The 22,446-nt window shown below is 41.7% G+C and overlaps 1 protein-coding gene across 2 annotated transcripts; it reads left to right on the forward strand.

The window, feature by feature from the left end:
• The first annotated feature begins 312 nt into the window (after positions 1–312).
• nova1 (NOVA alternative splicing regulator 1) lies at positions 313–22,196 on the forward strand. Of its 2 annotated transcripts, none has more exons than XM_084113896.1 (4): positions 313–1,114; positions 9,186–9,329; positions 14,696–14,862; positions 15,730–22,196. In XM_084113896.1, the coding sequence occupies exons 1-4, from the start codon at positions 958–960 to the stop codon at positions 16,747–16,749; spliced, it is 1,488 nt and encodes a 495-aa protein (XP_083970022.1). In that variant the 5' UTR covers positions 313–957; the 3' UTR covers positions 16,750–22,196. The 2 variants fall into 2 exon arrangements, with proteins under 2 accessions (XP_083970022.1, XP_083970023.1); XM_084113897.1 differs by lacking the exon at positions 313–1,114 and adding an exon at positions 4,025–4,535.
• Positions 22,197–22,446: the final 250 nt, after the last annotated feature.

Raw genomic sequence — 22,446 nt, forward strand, 5'->3', positions numbered from 1 at the left:
ATCTTAAAAATCTTGCTCTGAAAAGTAACGTTACATATATAATTTGCATAATTATGTTTACGTTTTCACCATACCTTTGTTGTCTTTGTAAACGTAAATAAGCTTCCCTTTTAATCGACCTCTGCAAAATGCAATTTATTCCACATTGAAGCACTTTGAAGATAACTTATTTAATAATCCCTATATGTAACATTCTGCTATTATTATCAGATGTAGCTCCATATACATAGACAGTTTTAGTTAAAGTTCAAGTTGTTAAACTAGTCTGGACTCTGAAACTTGCTGCCGTTGAAAACTCTTTTGGAAGATGCGGCTCGTGACGTCAGGAACGCTCTCGCGCTCTGGCTCACAATTGGTCCAGGGATGCTGCGCGAGAGCTCTTGTCACCCGAGCAGAGCCGCCGCGCGCTGGCCAAGACTCTCGCATCTCTTAAACAAAATATTCTCTTTTACTCTCCCAAAACAAACGGACTGACAGCGTCGACAGCAATACACTACTTCCAAAACCAAGCGTCGCTAAGCGGAGACCGGAAAAATAAGAGCGACAGTGACGTTTTTGTCTTTTGTTCTGAGCTTGAATTTTGATTTGTTTATCTTTTAATAGTTTGTCAGCGCGAGGCAATGGTCGCGAGAATCTTTTTGGAGAGGGCGCTGCGCGTGTGTGTGAGGGCTCGTTAAACACACAGACGTCTCAAGTGTCGGGTGCGCGCTAATGAATAGACTACACTGAATTGATTTTTATATTTAGAGCTTTAATGCGCCTCTTCTCCCAACGGAAACTAGTGGACAGCGCGGCAGAAAAGGACGCACGCAGCGACCCTGCAGCATGGCATTTTTATGACATTTAAAGCTCCAATAAACATACGGACAGGTCGGAGAGGAGACGCTGACTGGTTTGTATGTGCTTTCTAGCGATTTTCGGTGTGCTAACGCGGTGTGAACTCCTGCCGGTGACAAAATGATGGCTGGCGGAGCAGTTCAGCAGAACGGGGTCTTCTCCAGTCCTCAGCACCTTTCTCAGTCGCCACACATGGACCAGGATCTCTCCGATTCCCGAAAGAGACCCCTGGAAACACCGACCGAGGCGAGCAATACCAAGCGCTCCAACACCGGAGGTAAGATCCGATCGACAGTTCGCGGGTGTTCAGGCAGCACTCGGGCCTGCTGCTCTAAATAAAGTCATGTCAAACGAGTCGCGTGCCTAGTCCACTTTTACGTTTGTTTGTTTGTTTTTATAAATACTCTTTTAGCCTACTCTACGGGAGTTCAGATGGTAAGATTTGAGAGAATTGCCCTTATATATATATATATATATATATATATATATTTGTTTTTTTGTTTGTTTGTTTGTTTTTGTTCGTAAGAGCTGTTTTAAGCACGTGAAATTAAATACTACAGCTGCGCTACAAATAATTAATAGGCTACTACAATTAAAAGGGGCCTGACCCTGCCTGACCCCGTGGTGATGATGTGTGGTGGTGGTCGCCCCTCTGGATCTGAAGCTAAATTGAGCAGAAAATGAATGAAAGGGGGAGAGAACACATGCTGCTGTAGTTTAATCTCTATTCATATGCAGTAACAGACTCCAATGGAAACAAAAGATTGAATTCCCCTCTATAGCTTATTTTGGAGCTCTACATATCCAAAAGAGCAATAGGGTCCATTTTGATTTAGTTTCCTTCAGGTGTTGCTGATAATGTAAATCATTTGTGCGCATAACACATCTTGACGATTTACTAGTATGCTTAGTTTCTAGGTTGGGTTTTGCTAGTAGATTTAGATAGTGATCCATAGGCTATTTCTTGAGACTGTGGTCTGAGTCATTGCTCTTTAAATAATAGCTGTGAAGGTCACGTGATACAAACAATTACGTTCTAGAGCGCTTTTTTTACTATAAACGTGAGTGTTTGGGCATGTTAGATTGGGAGGAAGCGAAAAGAAAATCTCAGCAACGTTGTGTGTGAACATTACATTTATGTGAGTTTTGCGCACGGGGCGGCAGTTCCCGCTGTGGAGACCCGGTGCAGCTGTCCAGCGAGTGTTTTAACTAACGTCACCCCCGCACACACACACACACACACACTCACACGCGCGCGTTTTTTAGATTATGCACAACTGATGGTTTGAAGTGTTCAGAGCTAATGAGATGAGGATGTTATGAAGGGTTTATAAGTTGAATTCGTTGAGACCGCAACTTCTGAATCTTGTATAGGCTACACACTAAACTATTGACATTAGACAAACGTTATTACCTAACGAATTTGATCATTAGTGCTCACTATTTGTGTGAATAATTCACACTATTTTATTTTGATTCTGACTTTGCTTAGTGACAATATGCTTCATAGTAATGCAATGGCACAATTAACATTGTATTTTCACATTTTATTTTATTATTAAACACATTGTTATTATCATTATGTTAAATAATGAGAGTAATATACAAATGATTCAAAATTGTTTCTATAATTTAAATACGGACTGTACAGGATAATGTGTTATAATCTTCTAAGAGTTCGGTGAATTATACAATAATAAATTGAAGGCTAGCAAGCTGAAAGCCTGTTATGCACTGTAAAACACACAAATTAAAAACTTTAATAAAATTGAAATCAAAGTTACAACCTGCAGTGAGAAGTTCATTGATTTTTTTTTTTTTTTTACTTAAATGATTTTTTAATTTAACTACAACTAATGATGAAAATCTAGCTACAATTCAGAAAACTTTGAGTTTGAAATTGAGTAGAAATGACAGAAAAGGCTGTGGCAAATTATACAAAGAATGAGGCTTTTATAATGATGAACACTTTTGACTAGTGTGTTTGACAGCTTTTGTAAACGCATCTCATTAAGCACAGTTTAATGATCCGTCTTTTATTTAGTCACTAAGTTAGTTAGCCTATCTCTTTGTTCACTGGCAGTTCAGACCATCTTTAATTCTGTCCACTTATCTGGCTTTGTTAATTAAAACAAAATCCTATCAATGACGCACCCTTCCCCCTTACATGACCTTTGACCTGAAGAGGGTGACGAAGAGGATGGTCAGTGATTGAGATCTTCTGTATGCCCTCCCTTTTGTAAACAGCCATTGTTGGCTGATGCTAATTTCACCAGTGCACACACAGTTAGAGTGTGTGTGGCCTCTTACCAGTTGTAATTGAAATGGCATGCTAATGCTGCTAATGGAGGTTTTGGCAGAGCTATTTATGTTGGTGGGTTTTTGTGCAGTTCGGTATTAGATCAAAAGGTGCGAGTGAGAGAGAGTGAGCCGAGAGAAGGACACAGGTGCCCTTGCAGTGTGTGGTGACGTGAGTTGACTGTGAATTGGGCAGGTGGTGGGGAAAGGAGGGGCTAGAGAGAGAGAGAGAGAGAGAGAGGGCTCATGTATTCTAGAATGTCCAGTGGATGTGTTGAACGTGATCGGTTTGCCTGAACAGAAGCATCTATACTTCTGCATGCTGCATCCGTGATACCCAGCAGAGCACATCGATATACCTAGTATGGATATGTAGAGAATTTATCAAGCTCAGCTGAAAAAAGCTACTATGCAAATTAAGTATGACCCTGGGACTGAGCTCAGACATCCAACCCACCCCTACCCCCCCGTGCAGGCGCCGTATTTGCGCGCACCTGCACGCTTGCGCTGGTTGGGTATAGCGTCGCTGGATTTATAGGCAGTAATTTACTTGGCCGGCCCCTTGGCGCTCTGCGGCAGATCCTTTCTGCCATTTTCAAAAATCTCTCTCTCTCTCTCTTTCTCGCTGTGTTTCCAACATGGCCGTCCAAGGAGCCCACTGCCTCCCCGCTTTCGCTCTATACCTCCTCTCCGCTCATGCAAGGTCACTCCCTCGCACTTTCTTTTTGTCTTTCTTTTTCGCTTCTTTCTCTCCCTCCGCAACCTCCCTCCATCGTACCTTTTCATATTTCACCCAAACGTGAGCGAGGCGCTACGTCTTTTATAGTGCTGCGTCAAAGTGGTGGTGGGGGGGCGATGGGAAAGAAAGCCTTGGTGTGTGTGTATGTGTGTGTATGTGTGACGCTGGGGAGGGGTGCGGGGTGATTGGACACGCTAGGTGCCTCTCTGTAGAATGCAGCACAGGGCTGGAGCTCTCGCTGAATATGGATGAGAAGGAAAGCAGAGGGTGATGCAGTAGGAAGATTCCCCCCGTCAGTCCGCCTCTGTCTGAACAATACCAAACCTCTCTGCTTCAAACACTCACTCACACACACACACATACACACACAGCACACAGCAATTGCATTGGCATCACACACAATCAGAGAAAGAGAGAGAGGGAAATTGAGGGAAAGAGAGCAAGAGAGAGAGACGGGGGCTGACTGCGGGTATGGAGGGGAGGATGCGCTGACGTTGTCCCCCTCTCGGATACGAACCTGGGGAAAAAGGTTGACTGGCCACATTCCTTGACGGCGGCAGAGCTTCTATGATCAGCCTGCAATCGGGCATCGCTCACAGGTCCAGCCTCTCGGCGTCCATGGCTATCTGAACCCCACCTCCAGCACGCTACAGCAGAATGGGTAAGAAATTCGGTCCCCTTTTGTTGACTTGTTGAATGCGCGTGTGCGGATGAGTTGACCGTTTCGCTTTGCGTCTTTTGTTCTTTCGCCCTTTCTTCTCCCGTCCTTCGTTGGCGTCTCTTCATTCATTCTGTGGGAAGGAGAGGCTTGCTTGTCCTTGCAATGTGCCTAGGACAGGCCCTCCTTTTCACATGCAGAGTGTGTGTGTGTTGCTTGGGGGTGGGGGGTTTTTAACAATGCAATCCCTCTTAACCCACTCCCTCTGTGTGTTTGCATGACACTCTGTTCACACTCTATGTGCTGTGTGTAATCATAGGTTTGAGCCCGTAACCGTCTGCCTGTGTTAGCGGCTGTGTAAGTATGGCTCACTGGCAAACAGCAGCAACAGATTGTATTATTTACTCAGACACTCACTGCTGAAAACCTGTTACACCAGCTTTTCTTACATCATCACCGCAAGCAGGAGCGCATGGGTGAGGAGCACTCCCAAAGCGCTCGTCATTCTCAAATCACTGCTGCATGAGAATGTGCTCTAGGTTTTCCTTTTAACAACAGGTAAGCGACAGCAGACCTTCCCATTGGCTCTTTGTGCCTTCAGAATGTCACCTCCAAGTCATCTTGGAAAGGATTGTGAGGCGGTCGCGATGGAGAGAGCGAAGTTTCGTTCCTCGCTGGCCAAGGTCAAACGCTCCACACGCCGACACTGCCGCTCTGTAAAAAACAACGGCTGCTGGAGGTTCGCTTTTCTGCGATGCTGTGGCGTGCTGGTGCGACATACTTCAATGATTGCGAGAGCTCTGATTGCCATTTCTATATCCTTTCCGTTCATATGAACGCACTCACTCTTTTCTTATCTCTCCTCTGGCTGTACTCTTCAAAAACCTCCATCATTGATTCCTGAGCGTGTGTCCACTGTGTCCTGTCCTCTTCCTCCGTTCACTGCAAAGTGCCCTCATTAAACAGTCCCTCTAACAGTGTCTGCATTCATTCCATTCACACTCGCACCCTCCCGTTCAACAGACCGGTCATTGATAAGATCGGGATCTGCCTAGCTATGTGTGTGTGTTTGCTCGGCTGCAGCGAGCATCATGGACTGGAATCCTATCATTACCTGTCAGTCATGTGTGTGTGTTTGAGTGTGTGTGTGTGGAAGAGAGCATTGAGTCGGGTGAGGCAATGATGTAATGCATATCCCACTGCGCACCTGGAGCGCTGCAGAGGACAGGTACAGATTGAACCACTCTGCACTGCTCTATCCAGATCTCAATCGTGTCTACTAGCCCCTACGAAGGGAGCTAGTGTCCTTGTGTGTGCATTTGTGTATGGCGTCGTCACAAGATGAAGTATTTGTCGGACGCTGCATGTGTTTTATAGAGAAACCCTGATGTCAGTCCAGTGCAGAGAATTAAAATAAAAAATCTCTCACCCTCTGACATTTGCACACATTCATTTAACAAATTATTTTCTCTGGAGTGACTGAGCTCAGAGCAAAGCCAGTCAGTCAGGGAGAGATAGAGAGAAAAAAGAGAGGGATGAACAAAAGAATAGCAATGCTGCAGATAACCGCTTTTAGATCTGTATAAGTGAGAGGGGAATGCAGTTTTTATTTTCCCTTTTCCAGAGTTTCATGCGTTTCTATAGGAATGTGTGGAAATGTGAGTGATTGGGTCGCTCTGTGTTTTTCTCGAATTGTCTTTTCAATTTAAATTCTGCTCGGGTATCTTTCTAACTGTGCATTGCACGTTCAACTGCGCTTAAGCGACTTATACTGCATGTGAGCTTTCTTTCTTTCTTTCTTTCTTTTTCTTTCTTTCTGTCTGTCTGTTAGACTATAATGTATTACAACTGAAGCTAATGTTTGCTTTGATCCTGGTGCCATCTACTAACTGGCCCTCCCACTCGTGGCTTGATTATATATGCCTGGCCTGACAATTACATTTCATTGGATTTCCCAGATTCCTAGATTTACTGGTATTAATGGGATTGTCTGTATAGGACGATTGATCACATATCGACCAGACTGGCCTTCCAGTTGTGAGAGTGTGTGCTGCATTTCTGGAAGAACTGCACAAATGCTTCACGCCAGCATTAGTGTACAGGTGACGTTTGGTGTGATTTGGAATGTATCAAGCCTTCCCATAGGAGAGTCAATCAGAGTTGCTTAGAGACCATAATATTTTCACCTTCTCCTTGCTGCCCCTCCCCTCTCCTCTTCCCCTTATCTGTCCTTTCCCTTCCTAGTTGCTGTTTTCCTTTACCATTCCCTGTCTTTTCCTTTCTGTAGAATATTCCTTTCTTTATTCCTAACAAATCTTATAACATCTGAGCTGATGCTTTCAAATCTTTTCATTCTTTGCATGTTTTTATTTATTTATTATTAGTGTGTTTGCACTTATTCTGCAGTCTCTCTCTCCCCTTGTATCTCTGACTCTCTCTCTCCTCCTCTCTGCAGTGGTAAAGGGTCAGCTACTAGAGATTGGGGGCATTTGAGTCTGCGAAATCCATCTTATCTTTCGTATTTACTACAGTCTCTGAAAGACACTGATATAGTACACAAACACAATGTACTTTTGTACCTGCTTCCATTTTGTCACACAATACATTAATCAAATTACCTTAAATCCCATTTCTGCTACAAATCAAAATAGTTTTAGCTGTGCCAACAATAACATTTAGAGATCAAGTATTCAACATTACTTGAGCTATATAATGTCACTGTGATTTCACCTTCTGGTACTTTCCTTGCTTTAGCAATGGACTCTGGTCCATATGTTGTGTTTAGGATGTGTAATTTTGTGGTGGGAGAGGGAAGCCTTGTCCCCCTGGGAACCTCTGAGTGACTTATGCGCTGTTGGCTGGGTTCTTCTGGACAAATCTGAGGATTTAGCATCCATATGCTCCTGTCTGAACAGCCTTCCAGGCAATTACCCACAAGCCCACAGCCTCAGTATAGTGAAGTGCTACTGCCTACACACCACCCGCCACATATTCTCACTTAAACCTCAACTTCTGACTGTGACACAGAACCTCCATGCTGAGGACCTTAGCTGTTTGTTGGCTGGCCGACCCTTTGTGTGTGTGTGTGTGTGTGTAAGAGAGAGAGATGGCAAAAAAAAATAGTGAAGGACAGAAAACACAGAGATAGTTTGGTTAAATTTAGACCTCTACCAACCCAAAGCAGGTCACTTTATCTCTGCATGGGGAAAAAGTGGGACAGAGGCAGAATCAGTAGGAACTCATCAGGGAGAGAAAGAGAGTGAGGAAAAAGTGAAGAAAGAAATATTAATGGAAAAGGAGGGGAAGTGAAGAAAAGAACCAGACGCGTCTCTCTTCATGTTTTGTTTGTATATTGTTTGAAAAGGAGTCACCGTAGTGAGGTGCACTCATGTGGTCTCTGGTTGGCTTCATGAGGTTTTCAAACTGTTATATAATCTTACTACAGTTTTAAATAAATGTGCAACGCATCCCAAAAATACTCTGCATTAAACATGACTACAGATTGCACATAACTAACAACAAAAAGACATATTATGATATTTTAAAGGTCCCATTCACTTTATATTTTAAAGGTCCCATTCACCCCCAGTGGCAAGAAATGGCAATAGGTGTAAACCAAGCCCTGGGTATCCTGCTCCGCCTTTGAGAAAATGAAAGCTCAGATGGGCCAATCTGGAATCTTCCCTATATGTCGTCATACGGGGAAAGGTTACCTCCCCTTTCTCTGCTTTGCCCGCTCAGAGAATTTGGCCCGCCCATGAGAAAATGAGCTACGACAGTGCGAGCGCGATATTGTTTTTTCCTCGAGAGACATCATGGCTTGCAAATGAGCGAAGCATGTCATTTGCTCAGTGTTTGGATGTACAAATGAACACAAAAGTCTTTTTTTAGTTCCTTCATCCAAACCTCAGAAGAACCAGTGGGTTAATTTTATTTTCTCTGTAAAACATGACTTCAATATACGTGGACATGGAGAACTTTGTCATTAAAAAATGAGCCAGAGTACAGTCTTCTCTAAACTACAAAGATTACTGATATAGATGCTAATACAGCTTTAAAACGATAGCAAATCAGAGCAACATCAAAAGCCAACAATGTAGGCTAGCGTTAGCTACATGATAATAACTGTAACAGCATACATAAACAAACCAACTAAAGTAGGCCTACCGTATCCAGACACAATATTTTAAACTAACCATTCAGAGACGTCCTGCTGTATCCGCTGAGTTGCAACTTGCAGCTGCTTCTCCATCCGGATCAGATTCTGGGTCACACTGGAAAGCTTGAACGACTGCGTGTCTACGAGCCATTGCGATACATCCACTGTAAACATTAGCGCTTGGTACCATGGCCGCAAACTGGTCAAGGCCACACTCCACCTTGCCCCACCTCTCTCCTCCTCATTAGCATTTAAAGCTACAGACACAGAAATGGCACGTCCTAAGGAAAGCTTATTGTGGGACTGGCTCGTAGTGGCTGTAATTCTGCACCAAGGCTGAATTTCGGGAAAGAGACTTCAGAGACTTATTGTTATTATTATTATTATTGTACAATTATAAATTATTTTACTATTACATAAACAGTGATGCTGTTAATTTACTTTCCCCCCTCCTTTTATCTCTAACTTTGTGTTTGTTTTTTGTGCGTGTGCAGAGGAGGGTGAATATTTCTTGAAGGTGTTGATTCCCAGCTATGCTGCTGGTTCAATCATCGGTAAAGGCGGTCAAACCATCGTCCAGCTTCAGAAAGAGACTGGAGCCACCATCAAACTGTCCAAATCTAAAGACTTCTACCCAGGTATGCGTCACATCTTCCGTCTGGCTTTAATGATGATGAACATTTACTTATTTCAGTGCTAAGCACATATATTTTATTTTATTTTAAATAAAAAAATGATCTGTCTATTATATCTGTGTTATAAATCCTCACAGTTAAATCATTTGATTTACTGTGTAACAAATGGTGGAGTTAATAGTGCCATGCATAACTCTCTTTTAGACTAAACACTCTTGAAAATAAAGATCCTTCAATGTTTTTTTCTTCTCCTTATCAGTAACTATTTTTCACTTTATAGGATTCTTATAGACAGTTATTTTATTTTATTTTGATGATGATGGTTCCTCAGTTCAGTATTTTGGTTTCTGGGTTCTTTTAAGCACATGGGTGTTTTTTAATGAATAAACGGTTCTAAGGTACTTAAAGTTCTTCTATGCCATCAAGCTGTAAAACCATTTTTATTTTTAGAAATGAAGGATAAAAGTTGTGCATTTTTTTAGAATAAACAATCTTTACTCTCATTGAGAGCTAAAATTTGTTCTCAATGTTATGCAGAAGGTCTCATGGAGGTCGATTAATGTGTACGAGGACGTTTACAGATGTTGGCTGGTTTGTGTCAATGACTATAGTGTCTTTTCCACCATGTGTCATTAAGAAGCTGCTTTATGTTGTAGCGTGAAAAATAAAAATGGCTGAGAATGACAGTGGAAAATGTGCCCATAGGGAGAGGAAATATGTGAGAAAGTGTGTGTGTGTGTGTCGCAGCTGTGAAGCGTACAGCTGAATATGTGAACATAATTTGTCTGTGAATAGCTATGTTTTCATTCATTAAACACACTCGTTACAAACTATCCTGAGACCACCTGTTCTGCCTTTCACCCTTCTACTAACACACACAAACACATATTCTCACTCTCATTTGCCTTCTCACTTGCTTTTGCAGTTTTTTGTATCTTGCAAATTCACCTTTCATCATCCCACCAATTTAAAAATATTTTATAGATTTCAAATCATTTCTTTTCACTGTGTTTATTCTAACTTCACAATGTCGTAGTACCACCCATTATGATACAACCACAGTTATTCACCAATCAGAAATGAAATGAGAATTACTTTGTTCAATTTCATTTCCTGAATTTCAGTTGAATCCTAAATTTAAATTGAGGTAGCAAGCTGGATGCAGAAATTTGAAATTTGAATTTAATGTAAAGATGTCTTAACAAAGATTTATTTTTTATTATTTTACTTTTAAATAAAAAAAAATGTTTAGAAATTTGAAAGTTCATAATACACGGATGGATGGATAGATTTTTGATTTCATATAAATTAATCATCAATAAATTCCTCTTCCTGTAATTCCCATTCAAATTCAGCTTCCTGTGTGCTGTGACCAATTCAATTCAAATTCCAACTCATACATTTAAATTGAGTTAATTCATAAAATACTGAATTTTGCCAAACCCTGCGTATAACAAGTAGTGCTGCTCTGGCACAAACACCAGCACATCCTCAATCATTCTGGTCTCTGATATAATAGCAGCTTCTCTTCCAAAACTCATTTATCTTATGAGACGTTGAAAGGGAAACATTTAAACTCTCTCTGGCTCGCAAGAGAGCTATAAAAAGAATTCACCTACAGCTGAGCGGTTTCACTCCAGCCAGCAGTGCTTTAACACACACCGTAGTCTGTCACAAGTAAATTACAATTCAGTCTTTTCTTAAAAGTCTTTTAAACACAGATTCTTACCACAAACCACACCTCCTCAAAGAGGGCAGGACTGAAATGAACACTAGTGTGTGCTTTATTCAAGGATGATTTATTTGTAGGCCTTCAACATCTTGAAGCGTGAATGTTGAAACTGGTTGTTTGTGTGTGTGTGTTGTGCTGTGTTGTGCTGTGCTGTGTTGTGCTGTGCTGTGCTTCAGATACGAATAAGTGTGTGATACTCAATCTAGTGGTAAAAAAAAAACACAGCCGAGGAACAAACACTCAGTGTTGGAGCTCTCTCTCTCTCTCTCTCTCTCTCTCTCTCTCTCTCTCTCTCTCTCTCTCTCTCTCTCTCTCTCTCTCTCTCTCTCTCTCTCTCTCTCTCTCTCTCTCTCTCTCTCTCTCTCTCTCTCTCTCTCTCTCTCTCTCTCTCACACACTCTCTCTCTCTCTCACACTCACTCACACACACACACACACACACACACACACACACACACACACACACACACACACACACACACACACACACACACACACACAGTATCACTGCACTGTTGCCCAGAAACAAACACACACTACCAACAACCTACATGCCCCCGCTTCCCACATCTCTCTCCCTCCAAAAAAATAGAAGATGATCATGACAGTATATTTAGGACATTGAATTATACTTTCCATCACAAGACTGAACAAATCCAAACGTGAATTCAGGTTGACACAATACGCAGATGATTGTGTAACAATAACTCATTGTAGACTTCATCTCTCTGGTCATAGTGAACAGGGTCCAGTCCAATGTGAGCTCTTTGGTTTCTCACAGTTACAACAGTATTTCAGACAGTCCATGCACTTCAGGGAAGTGAGATGCCAGAGATTAGGAGATTGTATGTGTGTCCTAGACATTTGTGTGGGGTGTCCCACAGGAGTGATGTGGTTAGAGAGGACAGGTTCAAAATTTAATGCATTCTGAATGAATTACATCATGCAGCCATAAGTTCATCTGTCTTTTCCCCCTGTGTTACAACAGCCCTTTTCATTCTTTCTGATAGATGCACTTGTAAGGGTGGTAATTTTGTAATTTCCTGCAGGGGTTCAGGCTGCAAGACTACCGAATGACTAAAGAAACGTTGTCAGCAAGATGGTAGAAAACTGTACATTTCTTGTCTATTACCACCCACTGCTACTTATACCAACTACGGAAATAAGCGCAGTTACAATAGCTTAATATGTGGGAGAGCGTTGCTATAGAGAGTGACAATATTGTATTGCAATAGATAGCAATTTAAAGTCAATAGCAAATCAAAACTAGTTAGCACATCCTTTGTAATTGAAAAGGTTTAATGACAAAATATGGTTATGGTTACACTTAAAATAGTTAGAAAATAAGCTGAGTTTCCACCGCAGGAACTTTCCCCAGAAACTAGGAACTTTGGGGTGGCACTCGGTGTGTTTACACCGCAGGAACCAGGGTCTAAATGAAGTTCCGGGTAAATATTTATTTATAAATACTTTTTCAAAGTTCAGGAACTTTCAGGGGTGGGACTTGGGCACTGAACATGCTGATTGGTCGAGTTCATGCCGCATTTTGATTGGTTGACTCCACACAGCATTTCATTCAACTACCATCTGTTGCGGTGCGTGCAGTAACAGTCGTCTGCTATTCGAATCAACAAGGGAGTTTTAAAAATATGACCGATGGACCGACGACGAGGTTCAGGCTTTATTAAGCTTAAATTCAGAGGATGAAATGCAGCGGGAACTGTAAAGTCGTGCGCAGTCCTACGTCACCGGACTATTTGCCTAATCTTCACGGTACTTTAGACCGCGGTGGAAACGCGGCTAGCAACAGGTCTGGGGGGAAAAAAGTTCCTGGGACAAATTGTTCCGGGTAATTTTGGTGGAAACGTGGCTTTAGATGTATGAGATGATGATAACTTATACCATTAATTGTACCCAGCATATATGTAAAATGTTACCTGAGAGATAGAGAGAGAGAGACAAAGAAAAGAGGAGGTAAAGAGAGAGAGACCCAAGAAAGGGACCCAGAGAATAAAAGAGGCCGAGCAACAGTTACACAATCTTGTTTTATCCTTTCCCTGACCATGTGACTTTGACCCAAATGTGAGACGTTTAAACTGACCAATCAGATAATTACACCTTCCCCCATTGTACTAAAGGTGTGACAATTCATAGACCCCCGAAGTACACACATCTTGACCTACAGGCCTTGATCACTATCAGCCCCCCTGTGCCTTTGGGAACTCCAAATGGTCCTTGTGGTAGAAAGAGGGGGTGGAAAACAGCAAAGCAAATGTCTTTGTTCATTTCATATATCTTGGATTATTTTCAATCTACATTTATACTGAAAGGAGAAATTGCTTCTTTGAAAATGTAATGTGTGTTTGGTGAGTATGGTGGTGCTTGCAACTCCAGGGTCATTGGTTAAGCTCCCAGGAAATGTATGAACTGATCAAATGTACACCTTGGCTCAAATGCAGTGCAAGTTGCTTTGGATAAAAGTTTCTGCCAAATGCATACATTTAATTTAAACACATGAATGTACAGTATCTACTGTATTTGTATTTACTTGATTGATATTAAGCTTTACTAACAAATCTTTGCACTGTATTGATATATGTCCAGATTTTATGCATATACACTATCGTTAAAAAATGTGGTGTCAGTAATTTAAAAAAATAAATAAATAATAATACTTAAATAGATCAAAAGTGAGAGTAAAGACATTTATAAAGTTACAAAAGATTTGTTTCAAACAAATGCTTTTCTTTTGAATTTTTTATTCATCAAAGAATCCCCCCAAAAATCACAACTGTTTTCAACATTGATAATAATTGGAAATGTTTCTTGAGCAGCAAATCAGCCTATTAGAATGATTTCTGAAGGATCATGTGGCACTGAAGACTGGAGTAATGATGCTGAAAAAACAGCTTTGCCATCACATAAATAAATTACATTTTAAAATATATAAGAATATAAAACAGTTATTTAAATTGTAACAATATTTCACAATGTTATTTCTCAATACTGTTTTACTCTATTTCTGATCAAATAAATGCAGCCTTGGTGAGCAAAACATTAGAAAATCTTACCAACCCCAATTTTTTAATGGTAGGGTACTATGCATACATAATTTCTAGGGCTGGATAAAAATATGTATTTCTCAATTTTAATTGATTCTCATTTTTATGAACCGATATCAATTCTTAAATCCTAAGAATAAATCTTTTAGTCTATGCTGTTTTCAGTTGATGAAGAACAGAACTTTGTAACGTTGCCTCCGATCCAATAAATCGAAAAAGCTTTGTGCTTTGTTACTTTTGATATATAAGTTTCAGATTTCAAAATCTGTCCATTTTATTGTGAAATTCAAACAATAAATACCATTTTGGTGCTCTTTAATGTGGCATGACAGATTGCTGTTGCCGCCTCAGATCAAGCGGCACAAGAACCTTATAATCTCTTCCTCTTTACTAGTAGTTACAGTGGAAAATAAACATTGATTGAACATCAAAAGTTAATTTGGAAATATAAAGTACAATAAAGTCCTAATACTTTTAATTTTACATGTTGCATTTTGTCTATATGCTAACATTGTGGGGGTTTTTTTTGTGTGTGTGTGTGTGTGTGTGTGTGTGTGTGTGTGTGTGCGTGATCAGGTACAACAGAGCGTGTTTGTTTGATTCAGGGTACAGTGGAAGCTCTGAATGGAGTACATAACTTCATCGCTGAAAAAGTTCGTGAGATGCCTCAGAGCAGTCAGAAGACCGAACCTGTCAGCATTCTCCAGCCACAGACTACTGTTAACCCTGACCGTGTTAAACAGGTTAGTTTGGGAGGTTGCTTTACTACTACACCACACCAAATCCACACCGGAGTTTCTAGTTATTAAATGGGTGATGAAGAGTTGAACGTATCAGACTTTGCATTTTAGGAATTAAACATGCAAATCAGTTATTCCGCTGAACCATAGCTTAGTTCATAATATTTGTAATATTGTGATTATTTTGCTAATAGAATGGCAGCAAAGACAGTGAGTACTTTTTACATGTGCAGTTATAATTAGTCAAGCAGTTTGGATGTGTACAAGAGCGTTTACATGACATTTCAAAAAGGTGAATTATTTTAGTCTAACTGAAATCAGTTTCTAAGGTGCATGCAAATGTACTTACTGTCAGCTATCTGACAGTGATAAGCAACAATGAAGACAGGAAAATATACCAGCCCAGCGGAGGCAGAGGGCAGGGCAGGCTGGTGGTTGTTCCCCAGGGAAAGAGTGGCTGAGAGGGGCAGCAAAGTGTTAGAGCAGTGGGTTATTTTTACCTGCTTGATCTTTGCAGAATGAGAAACAGAGAGGGAGTGAGAGCGAGCAGCTGCAATGTAAGACCGGGGATCAACAAATGACTGAAATAAGCACTGACTTATAAGCCAGACCTTACACAGTCACACACACACATATACTATTATACACTCTTAAACATATACGAGCATGCAGGGTTAGATATTGTAAATGCAACTCTCTTTAATATATTGCAAACATTTTTTACTGTGTAAGTGTGGACAGAAAACAAACATCTATAAAACCAGCACAGATGCATTTGAGCTTATTGCAGCATCTATTTTTGGGGCTGTATGCAGTCTCATGCATGTAATTCTGTTCCTCAATCAAAGTGACACTTCCCCTCCTCCACAGGCTAAACTGATCGTGCCCAACAGCACAGCAGGACTCATCATCGGTAAGGGTGGGGCAACAGTTAAGGCTGTGATGGAGCAGTCAGGAGCCTGGGTACAGCTTTCTCAGAAGCCTGAGGGCATCAATCTGCAGGAGCGCGTTGTGACAGTGAGCGGGGAGCCAGAGCAGAACCGCAAAGCAGTGGAGATCATTGTCCAGAAGATCCAGGAGGACCCACAGAGCAGCAGTTGTCTAAATATCAGTTACTCTAACATCACCGGCCCCGTGGCCAACTCCAACCCGACAGGATCCCCCTTTGCCAACTCTACAGAGGTGTTACCCAACGCCGCCGCAGCAGCTACAGCCTCCACACTCCTTGGCCAGGCGGGTCTTGCAGGCATGGGTGGGTTCCCTACGGCTATGTCAAGTCTTTCCGGTAATGATCTGCTTGCCATTACGTCTGCCCTGAACACTCTGGCCAGTTATGGCTACAATACCAATACACTGGGGCTTGGCCTTAACCCGGCCGCCGCATCTGGGGTGCTCGCTGCCGTTGCGGCTAGCGCCAATCCAGCGGCTGCAGCTGCCGCCAATCTGCTTGCTACATATGCCAGCGAGGCCTCTGGAGGGGGCGGTCACCCTGTCGGACCTAGTTTAGGAGGCTTCACGCTGGGGTCTCTAGCGGCCGCCACAGGGGCTTCTAATGGGTACCTGAATCCCTCATCACCGCTGGTGGCATCATCTCTGCTGGGCACAGAGAAGCTGGCAGAAGGTGGAAAAGAGGTGGTGGAGATCGCTGTGCCTGAGAACTTGGTCGGTGCCATCTTGGGAAAAGGCGGCAAGACTTTGGTGGAGTATCAGGAGCTGACGGGGGCACGAATTCAGATCTCCAAAAAGGGAGAGTTCATTCCAGGCACACGAAATCGCAAGGTGACCATAACGGGGTCGCCGGCAGCGACACAGGCCGCCCAGTATCTCATCAGCCAGCGAATCACATACGAGCAAGGCGTCCGTGCCACCAACCCTCAGAAGGTGGGCTAGGGATGGACAGGAGTGGGGAGGGGAACGACGAAAGCGAAGGAAACCAGAGAGAATTGATAGATGACTGAATGAATGAAATCGATGGCGAACAGGATGAGTTGGAGCAAGAAACGTGTCCAAATATTTAAACACAAAATAAGGACAATTATAAAACAAATGAAAAAAAGATCTGATGGAACTGTGGATAGATAATCTGAGTGGGAAGAGATATTTTGTGATTGAAATTCTGCTGTATTTTTAAAGTTGTTACGTTGTGTAGGTCAGAGTAATGTGCCCTGGGGCACTCAGAGGAGGAGGAGCTCAAACCTCACTTCCTCTCTCTTAGCCAGGGTCTTTTGAATTCTATGTTCTGCTTTTGGCTTCCATTGCTAAACCCTCACAGTTTAGTTCATACCTGATCCCCACCCTGAGCAAGGAGAATTGGAGTTTGAAGCGGTCCCCCTTTTGATATCAGTAAATTCAGTCTCCACAAGTGTAGGCCTGAAATGAAAACAAAGATACCTGTGAACCATTTCCACAGGTACTCTTGGTTCCCCCCTTATTGTTTTCAACTGAGACTTAATCCAAAACACTTGCTGAAAGCTTTTGATCTGCATTACATTACTAATATCTCTGTGATTATTCTCCATTATGGTCAGTTCACACTCAGTCTCTTTTAGATTTACTCAAACCTGTGATTCCAGGTTGACCTGAATGTATAGACTTCCTGATATTGTTGGCGTTTTTTATATGTAAATAGAGTATCAAATTGAGATGCTGTCAAAAGTAGATAGCTAATCTTCAGCCACAGACAGACAGAGACAGACATCATACGTCAAAGTTCAGATACTCTGCATTAGAGAACTGGAATGTAACACATACATACAAGTGCAGTTTAGTCACAGGATCCCATTTTGGTGCTATAAGAAAACACATTTGAAGAGATTTTGTTGTCATACATACTGATTTTAGTATTTATGGGAGAGTTTCTCGGGAGCCCTTGTGAATTATTAGGGGGCATTTTGCAATTTACTCACGAGACAGAGTGCATATTCAAAAGATCCTGCTAGAGAAGAGACAGTAGGATCTTAAAAGCTTGTTTTGTCTCACTGACTTTTAACTCTTACTACAGAACAACTTTGGACACACTACCAAGGAATTGAAGTCCTTAGAATCCTGAACTTGAAAAATAATTGGACCTGTTTAGACAGATGTACCTCTTAACTCCTCCTCTTCCCCTGATTGGAGGAGCCAGGCAATGTCCGTGCCTGTTTCGGTTGAAAGGAGCTCAGGTTGTCATACCTCATGTTTGTGAAGAAGGAGAAAGATTTCCAGTTTGTATGCAGTGCAGCAAAGTCTTGGGTGCATTACAGATCCCACCTCGTTCACATCGCAGTTTGGCAGGATGGCAGCAGAGGTGCGGTTGAGGTAGTGAACGAGAGAATAAAATGACACACAGTTTTTGTAACCTGTCTGAACTTATTTGAAGGCCGGAGGATACTACTGTCGACCTTCAGCCTTCTTCTGTAAAGCGGCATCACTGCGAGGCAAACTCTTGCAGGCTAACTGATCGTAATTCTGCTTCCTTTGAGAAACCAAACTGCAGGCCGTAGCGTCAGACGCACAGCTCCGTTTGCCCAACATTTCTAAACCATTGCTGGAGAGTTTCACGAGCCCTCCACCTTTTTCACTGATCAACAGGTCATCAGTTGCACAGAACGTGGTGATAGTTACTCATTAGTTAATTCCACAGTTGTACACTGCATCAAAACGTTTGCTGCTAACAGCATTTTCGGTCTTGCCAGCAATTGGCTCTTGCATGGAGAGTGAGCAGGAGCTCCCGTACAGGGCGAGCAATCGTCTCTGAACCACACTGTGAATCCAGCGGCCTGACGCCATCGCAACTATGGAATGTACTGTACATATTTCACACCATCGAGAGTGTGTCCACTGAGACACGGCATGACGGAATTAAGCAATGAAACCAAGCGAGCACAAGAACACGGGCCACGAGGCTCCGCTGTAGGAACGTCTACCTGTAGTTTACCTTGCTCTTTCGCCAAACCAGAGGTCATCGAGGGTCCGATCCCCCCCGCGGCGCCCAGACCTGTCATTAATTAGCAGATCTCCATTTGAACCCTGGACTTCTATATATAACAACACTGCACAGCCCAATCTACTGCTGACCTACATGCACACTCTAAAAGTCATTCATCATCTCCCTCCAACTACCAGGCCTCTAATCTACTCGCTAGAGGCGAAGCGGAAACGTAGAAAAAGAAGGAAAGAGAGAGAGAGAGAGAGGGAGAGAGAGGGGGTGAGAGGGGGTGAGAGAGTAACCTATTTATATCCATTGCATAATTGTGAGGAATATTAACATTTCCACATCTCTCATGATTGCTGTTTAAATGCCATTCAAAGTTTAACATGCCATACACTCAGTTAATCTACTTCCAAACTAGTTACTGTATTTCAGTACCAGCCGTGAGATATCAAGTTCTCAAAGTATAAATTGTTCAATACTGTTTGGAGATCAAACTGTACCTGATTTCAGAAGCACAAGCACTTGGTGCAGCAATATGAGGGTAATATGATTATAGTCAAAGATGTCATTTATATTTGTAGTAAAACAGTACAAATTTGTTGATGCTCATGACATTAGGGTTAATTCTGTCTCTCGCTCTCTCCGTGTCCTCCCTCTGTCTTTGCACTACTTCTTTTTCTTCCTTTTTCTGTGCTCTGACTTAGACCCCCACATGTCTTGCTCTGTCACCACTTTCTGTTGTCTCTCCTTTCCCCTTTCGCTTTCTTCCCCTCCAGGCTGCCGGTCGCCACGGATGTGTTGTGTGTGTGTGTTTATCACAGAGGGTGTGTGTGTCTCCACAGCGGCTGATGGGTATTCTGCCGTGTCGTGAACACCGTGTACCTCTGGACTAATACACGACATAGTCTAACATTAATACATGTGATCAGATTCTCGTGCTCTCTGCCTGATTGATTCAGTATTCTACCTTAAACTAGCTAGAACAGGGAATCTGTGCTCTGTGAGAACATAGAGGTGTAAACCCAGAGAAAAGAACTCTGGTTAAACAAACAAACAAACAAAAAAACAATAACCTAAGGGAGATGGATATGTGATAGCCACCTCAAACTCAAACGATGACGTCACCATCGTTTGTGCTCTGTGTTCTCTTTCCTCTCTCTGAGAACTATCGAAGATCATTTCTGCATTTTTCCTTCATTTAAAAAAAAAAAAATGAAACTGTGGAATCCGTCGCGTCTCATGTTCTTTGTGTATTTTGGTGTAGTTCCTCTAGTTTGTGGTCTAAATGCAGTCTTGCGCTGTTGGTTTCAGTGTGTGATTATCCGTTATACTCGTGTGGATGATGAAAGTGCCAATCAAGCCTGGTTAAGATTAGCTTTGCAATTTGTTTGTGCATTAGAGTTGCTCTCTTTGGAGTGCTGGTGTCCATATCTACGTCATTGATAATTTTAGATCGACTTAAAATGTAAAGAACTATTGGAAGCAATATTGTAGCATGTTGTCAAGTTTTGTGTTTTGTTATGTCTGTTGTATGAGCCTTTGGATTTACTACAAATTTTGAATTAATAGGTTTACATGTACTTTTTTGTAATACCGTAAGTTTAAAAAAAATAAGTAAAAAATGCTGCTATTTGATAAGTGAAATATACAGAAATATTTTAGTTGAGAAAAAAAAAAAAAGTCTGGTCTGTTGATTAGGATTGTGCTCGTTTTTTCAACAGGGGTATAAACGAGGTGTATCAATATTAATTACATAGACGCAGTAATAATAGTCAACCTGTGCCAAACTAGACCTTCACAGCTTCTCGACATGTAGGTGTGTGATGAAACATTAGATATCGATAACTTATTTAGAAGCATTGAACAAGTGCCAATTAATCAATATCTTTTAGTTCCAATGAAAAGATAATCAGCGAAGGAACAAAAAAAGACATAGCGCAACGTTAGCATTGTTTTGACCCCATAGCTGCATAGACTAAGAGAAAAAATTGTTTTATGCATCCATATGGTTTTAATGCACTCAGTAGAGGCATCCTGTGCATTCGTTTGACCTGTGGCTTCCGCACTGCTTTTACGTCATATTGTCTCTGTAGGTCGGCATGGAGTAGGCATACACATGTTATACGCATTCATAACACAGCCATTTATGAAAGTGTGTTTTGTGGATTTAGGTGTTATCTTTTTGCACGTCTCTATTGCATGATATCCAAGTGAATTATTGAGGGGTGGGAAATCAAAACAGACAAACATTTTAAAAAATGAACGTCTTGTGTCGCTCCGAGACACACTTCTGCATGTGTCGCAAACGGAGCGCTCTTTCTTTCTACCACTTCATTTGTTTTTCTCGGTCAGATGGGTGTGGTCTTCTAAAGGCCAGTACATATAGGCCTAAGAACTGCAGCATAACCATGGGAACTGGAGTCATTCAGGAATTCATAAAAGCGAGAGGATTCCAGTTTACGACGGCGGAATGTGTTCGTACTTACGTGTGAGACTCCATCTCCCTGCCTCTAATTTCAGGGGAACATGCCCATGCATGGAAACGTCATATGAGTTCAGTTTTTTGGCTACGGTCGTGTTTTATTCATACGAGGAGTTGCGTTCATCGCTTTCAGACTTCTCTAGTTTCTCAGCTTGATTCTCCTAACCCCACATGTAATTTATGAATGTATTTACATTTGCATAAACTGAAACAAAATGTTATTTCAATGTTAAATGTCTTTTAGGTGTGATGTTTACGGCGGAGGTTGTAAAGTTCATGTAGCTCGATCATATCTGTCAGTGTTAGGAAGGCCCAGAGCCACATTAGCACCCAAATTCATTTCTCTCTCTTCCTGTCTGCTGATGCATCAAATGCACTTTACTGAGCATTAGGTCCCATCACAAACACACACAGTGTAACCTTCTACTGGATGCAAACCTGAACCAAGCAACCTGTTTTTAACATGGAAAACTTTGACAGATATATTGTTGTTTTTCCTGTTGTTGTGTTTTTATTCTTTTCCTCCTTTGGTGTTTGTAAATGAGTTGTAATTTTTTAAAGTGTGTTTATTTTTGTATTTCTGTTCATTTTGGGGAGGAGAGGTCAGAAGGAGAGAGTGTGTGTGTGTGTGTGTGTGTGTGTGTGTGTGTATATGATATCTGTCCTGCATTCCTACTACATTCCCTTCAGTGTGTGTGTATGTGTGTGTGTGTGTGTGTGTGTGTGTGTGTGTGCGTGTGTGCGCGAGAGAGCCTTTTGCATGGGTGTTTGTTTGTGAGTGTCTAGATAATGACACACAGACACTCTTGTTACCATTGTAATTGCCAACTGTGTGTGAAGCTGAAGTGCTTTGAAAGTGAAAGGTGTTATTTTTGATTTTCAAAACTGTACGTTCTGTTCAGTTTAGAGGAATGGAAAATAAATTGCAGAAACCTCTGAAAAGTTTGTGTTCTCAGTTAATTGAAACGGTGTTTTCCAACAGTTTCTGTCTTAGGTACTCCACAGATTCAAGTATCCCTACACCGATTTCATTAAGTATTATCTTTAAAGGGATAGTTAAGAAAAATTCAAATTCTGTCATAATGTTCTCTCCCTCATATCATGTCAGTCCAAACCTGTAGGACTTTAGTTTCTTCACAAAATAAGATTGCATTGTCAACATTCTTTAAAACATTCTTCAAAATATATTTTG

This window comes from Abramis brama (genome assembly GCF_963993115.1).
Source record: "Abramis brama genome assembly, chromosome: 5".
NCBI lineage: Eukaryota > Metazoa > Chordata > Actinopteri > Cypriniformes > Leuciscidae > Abramis > Abramis brama.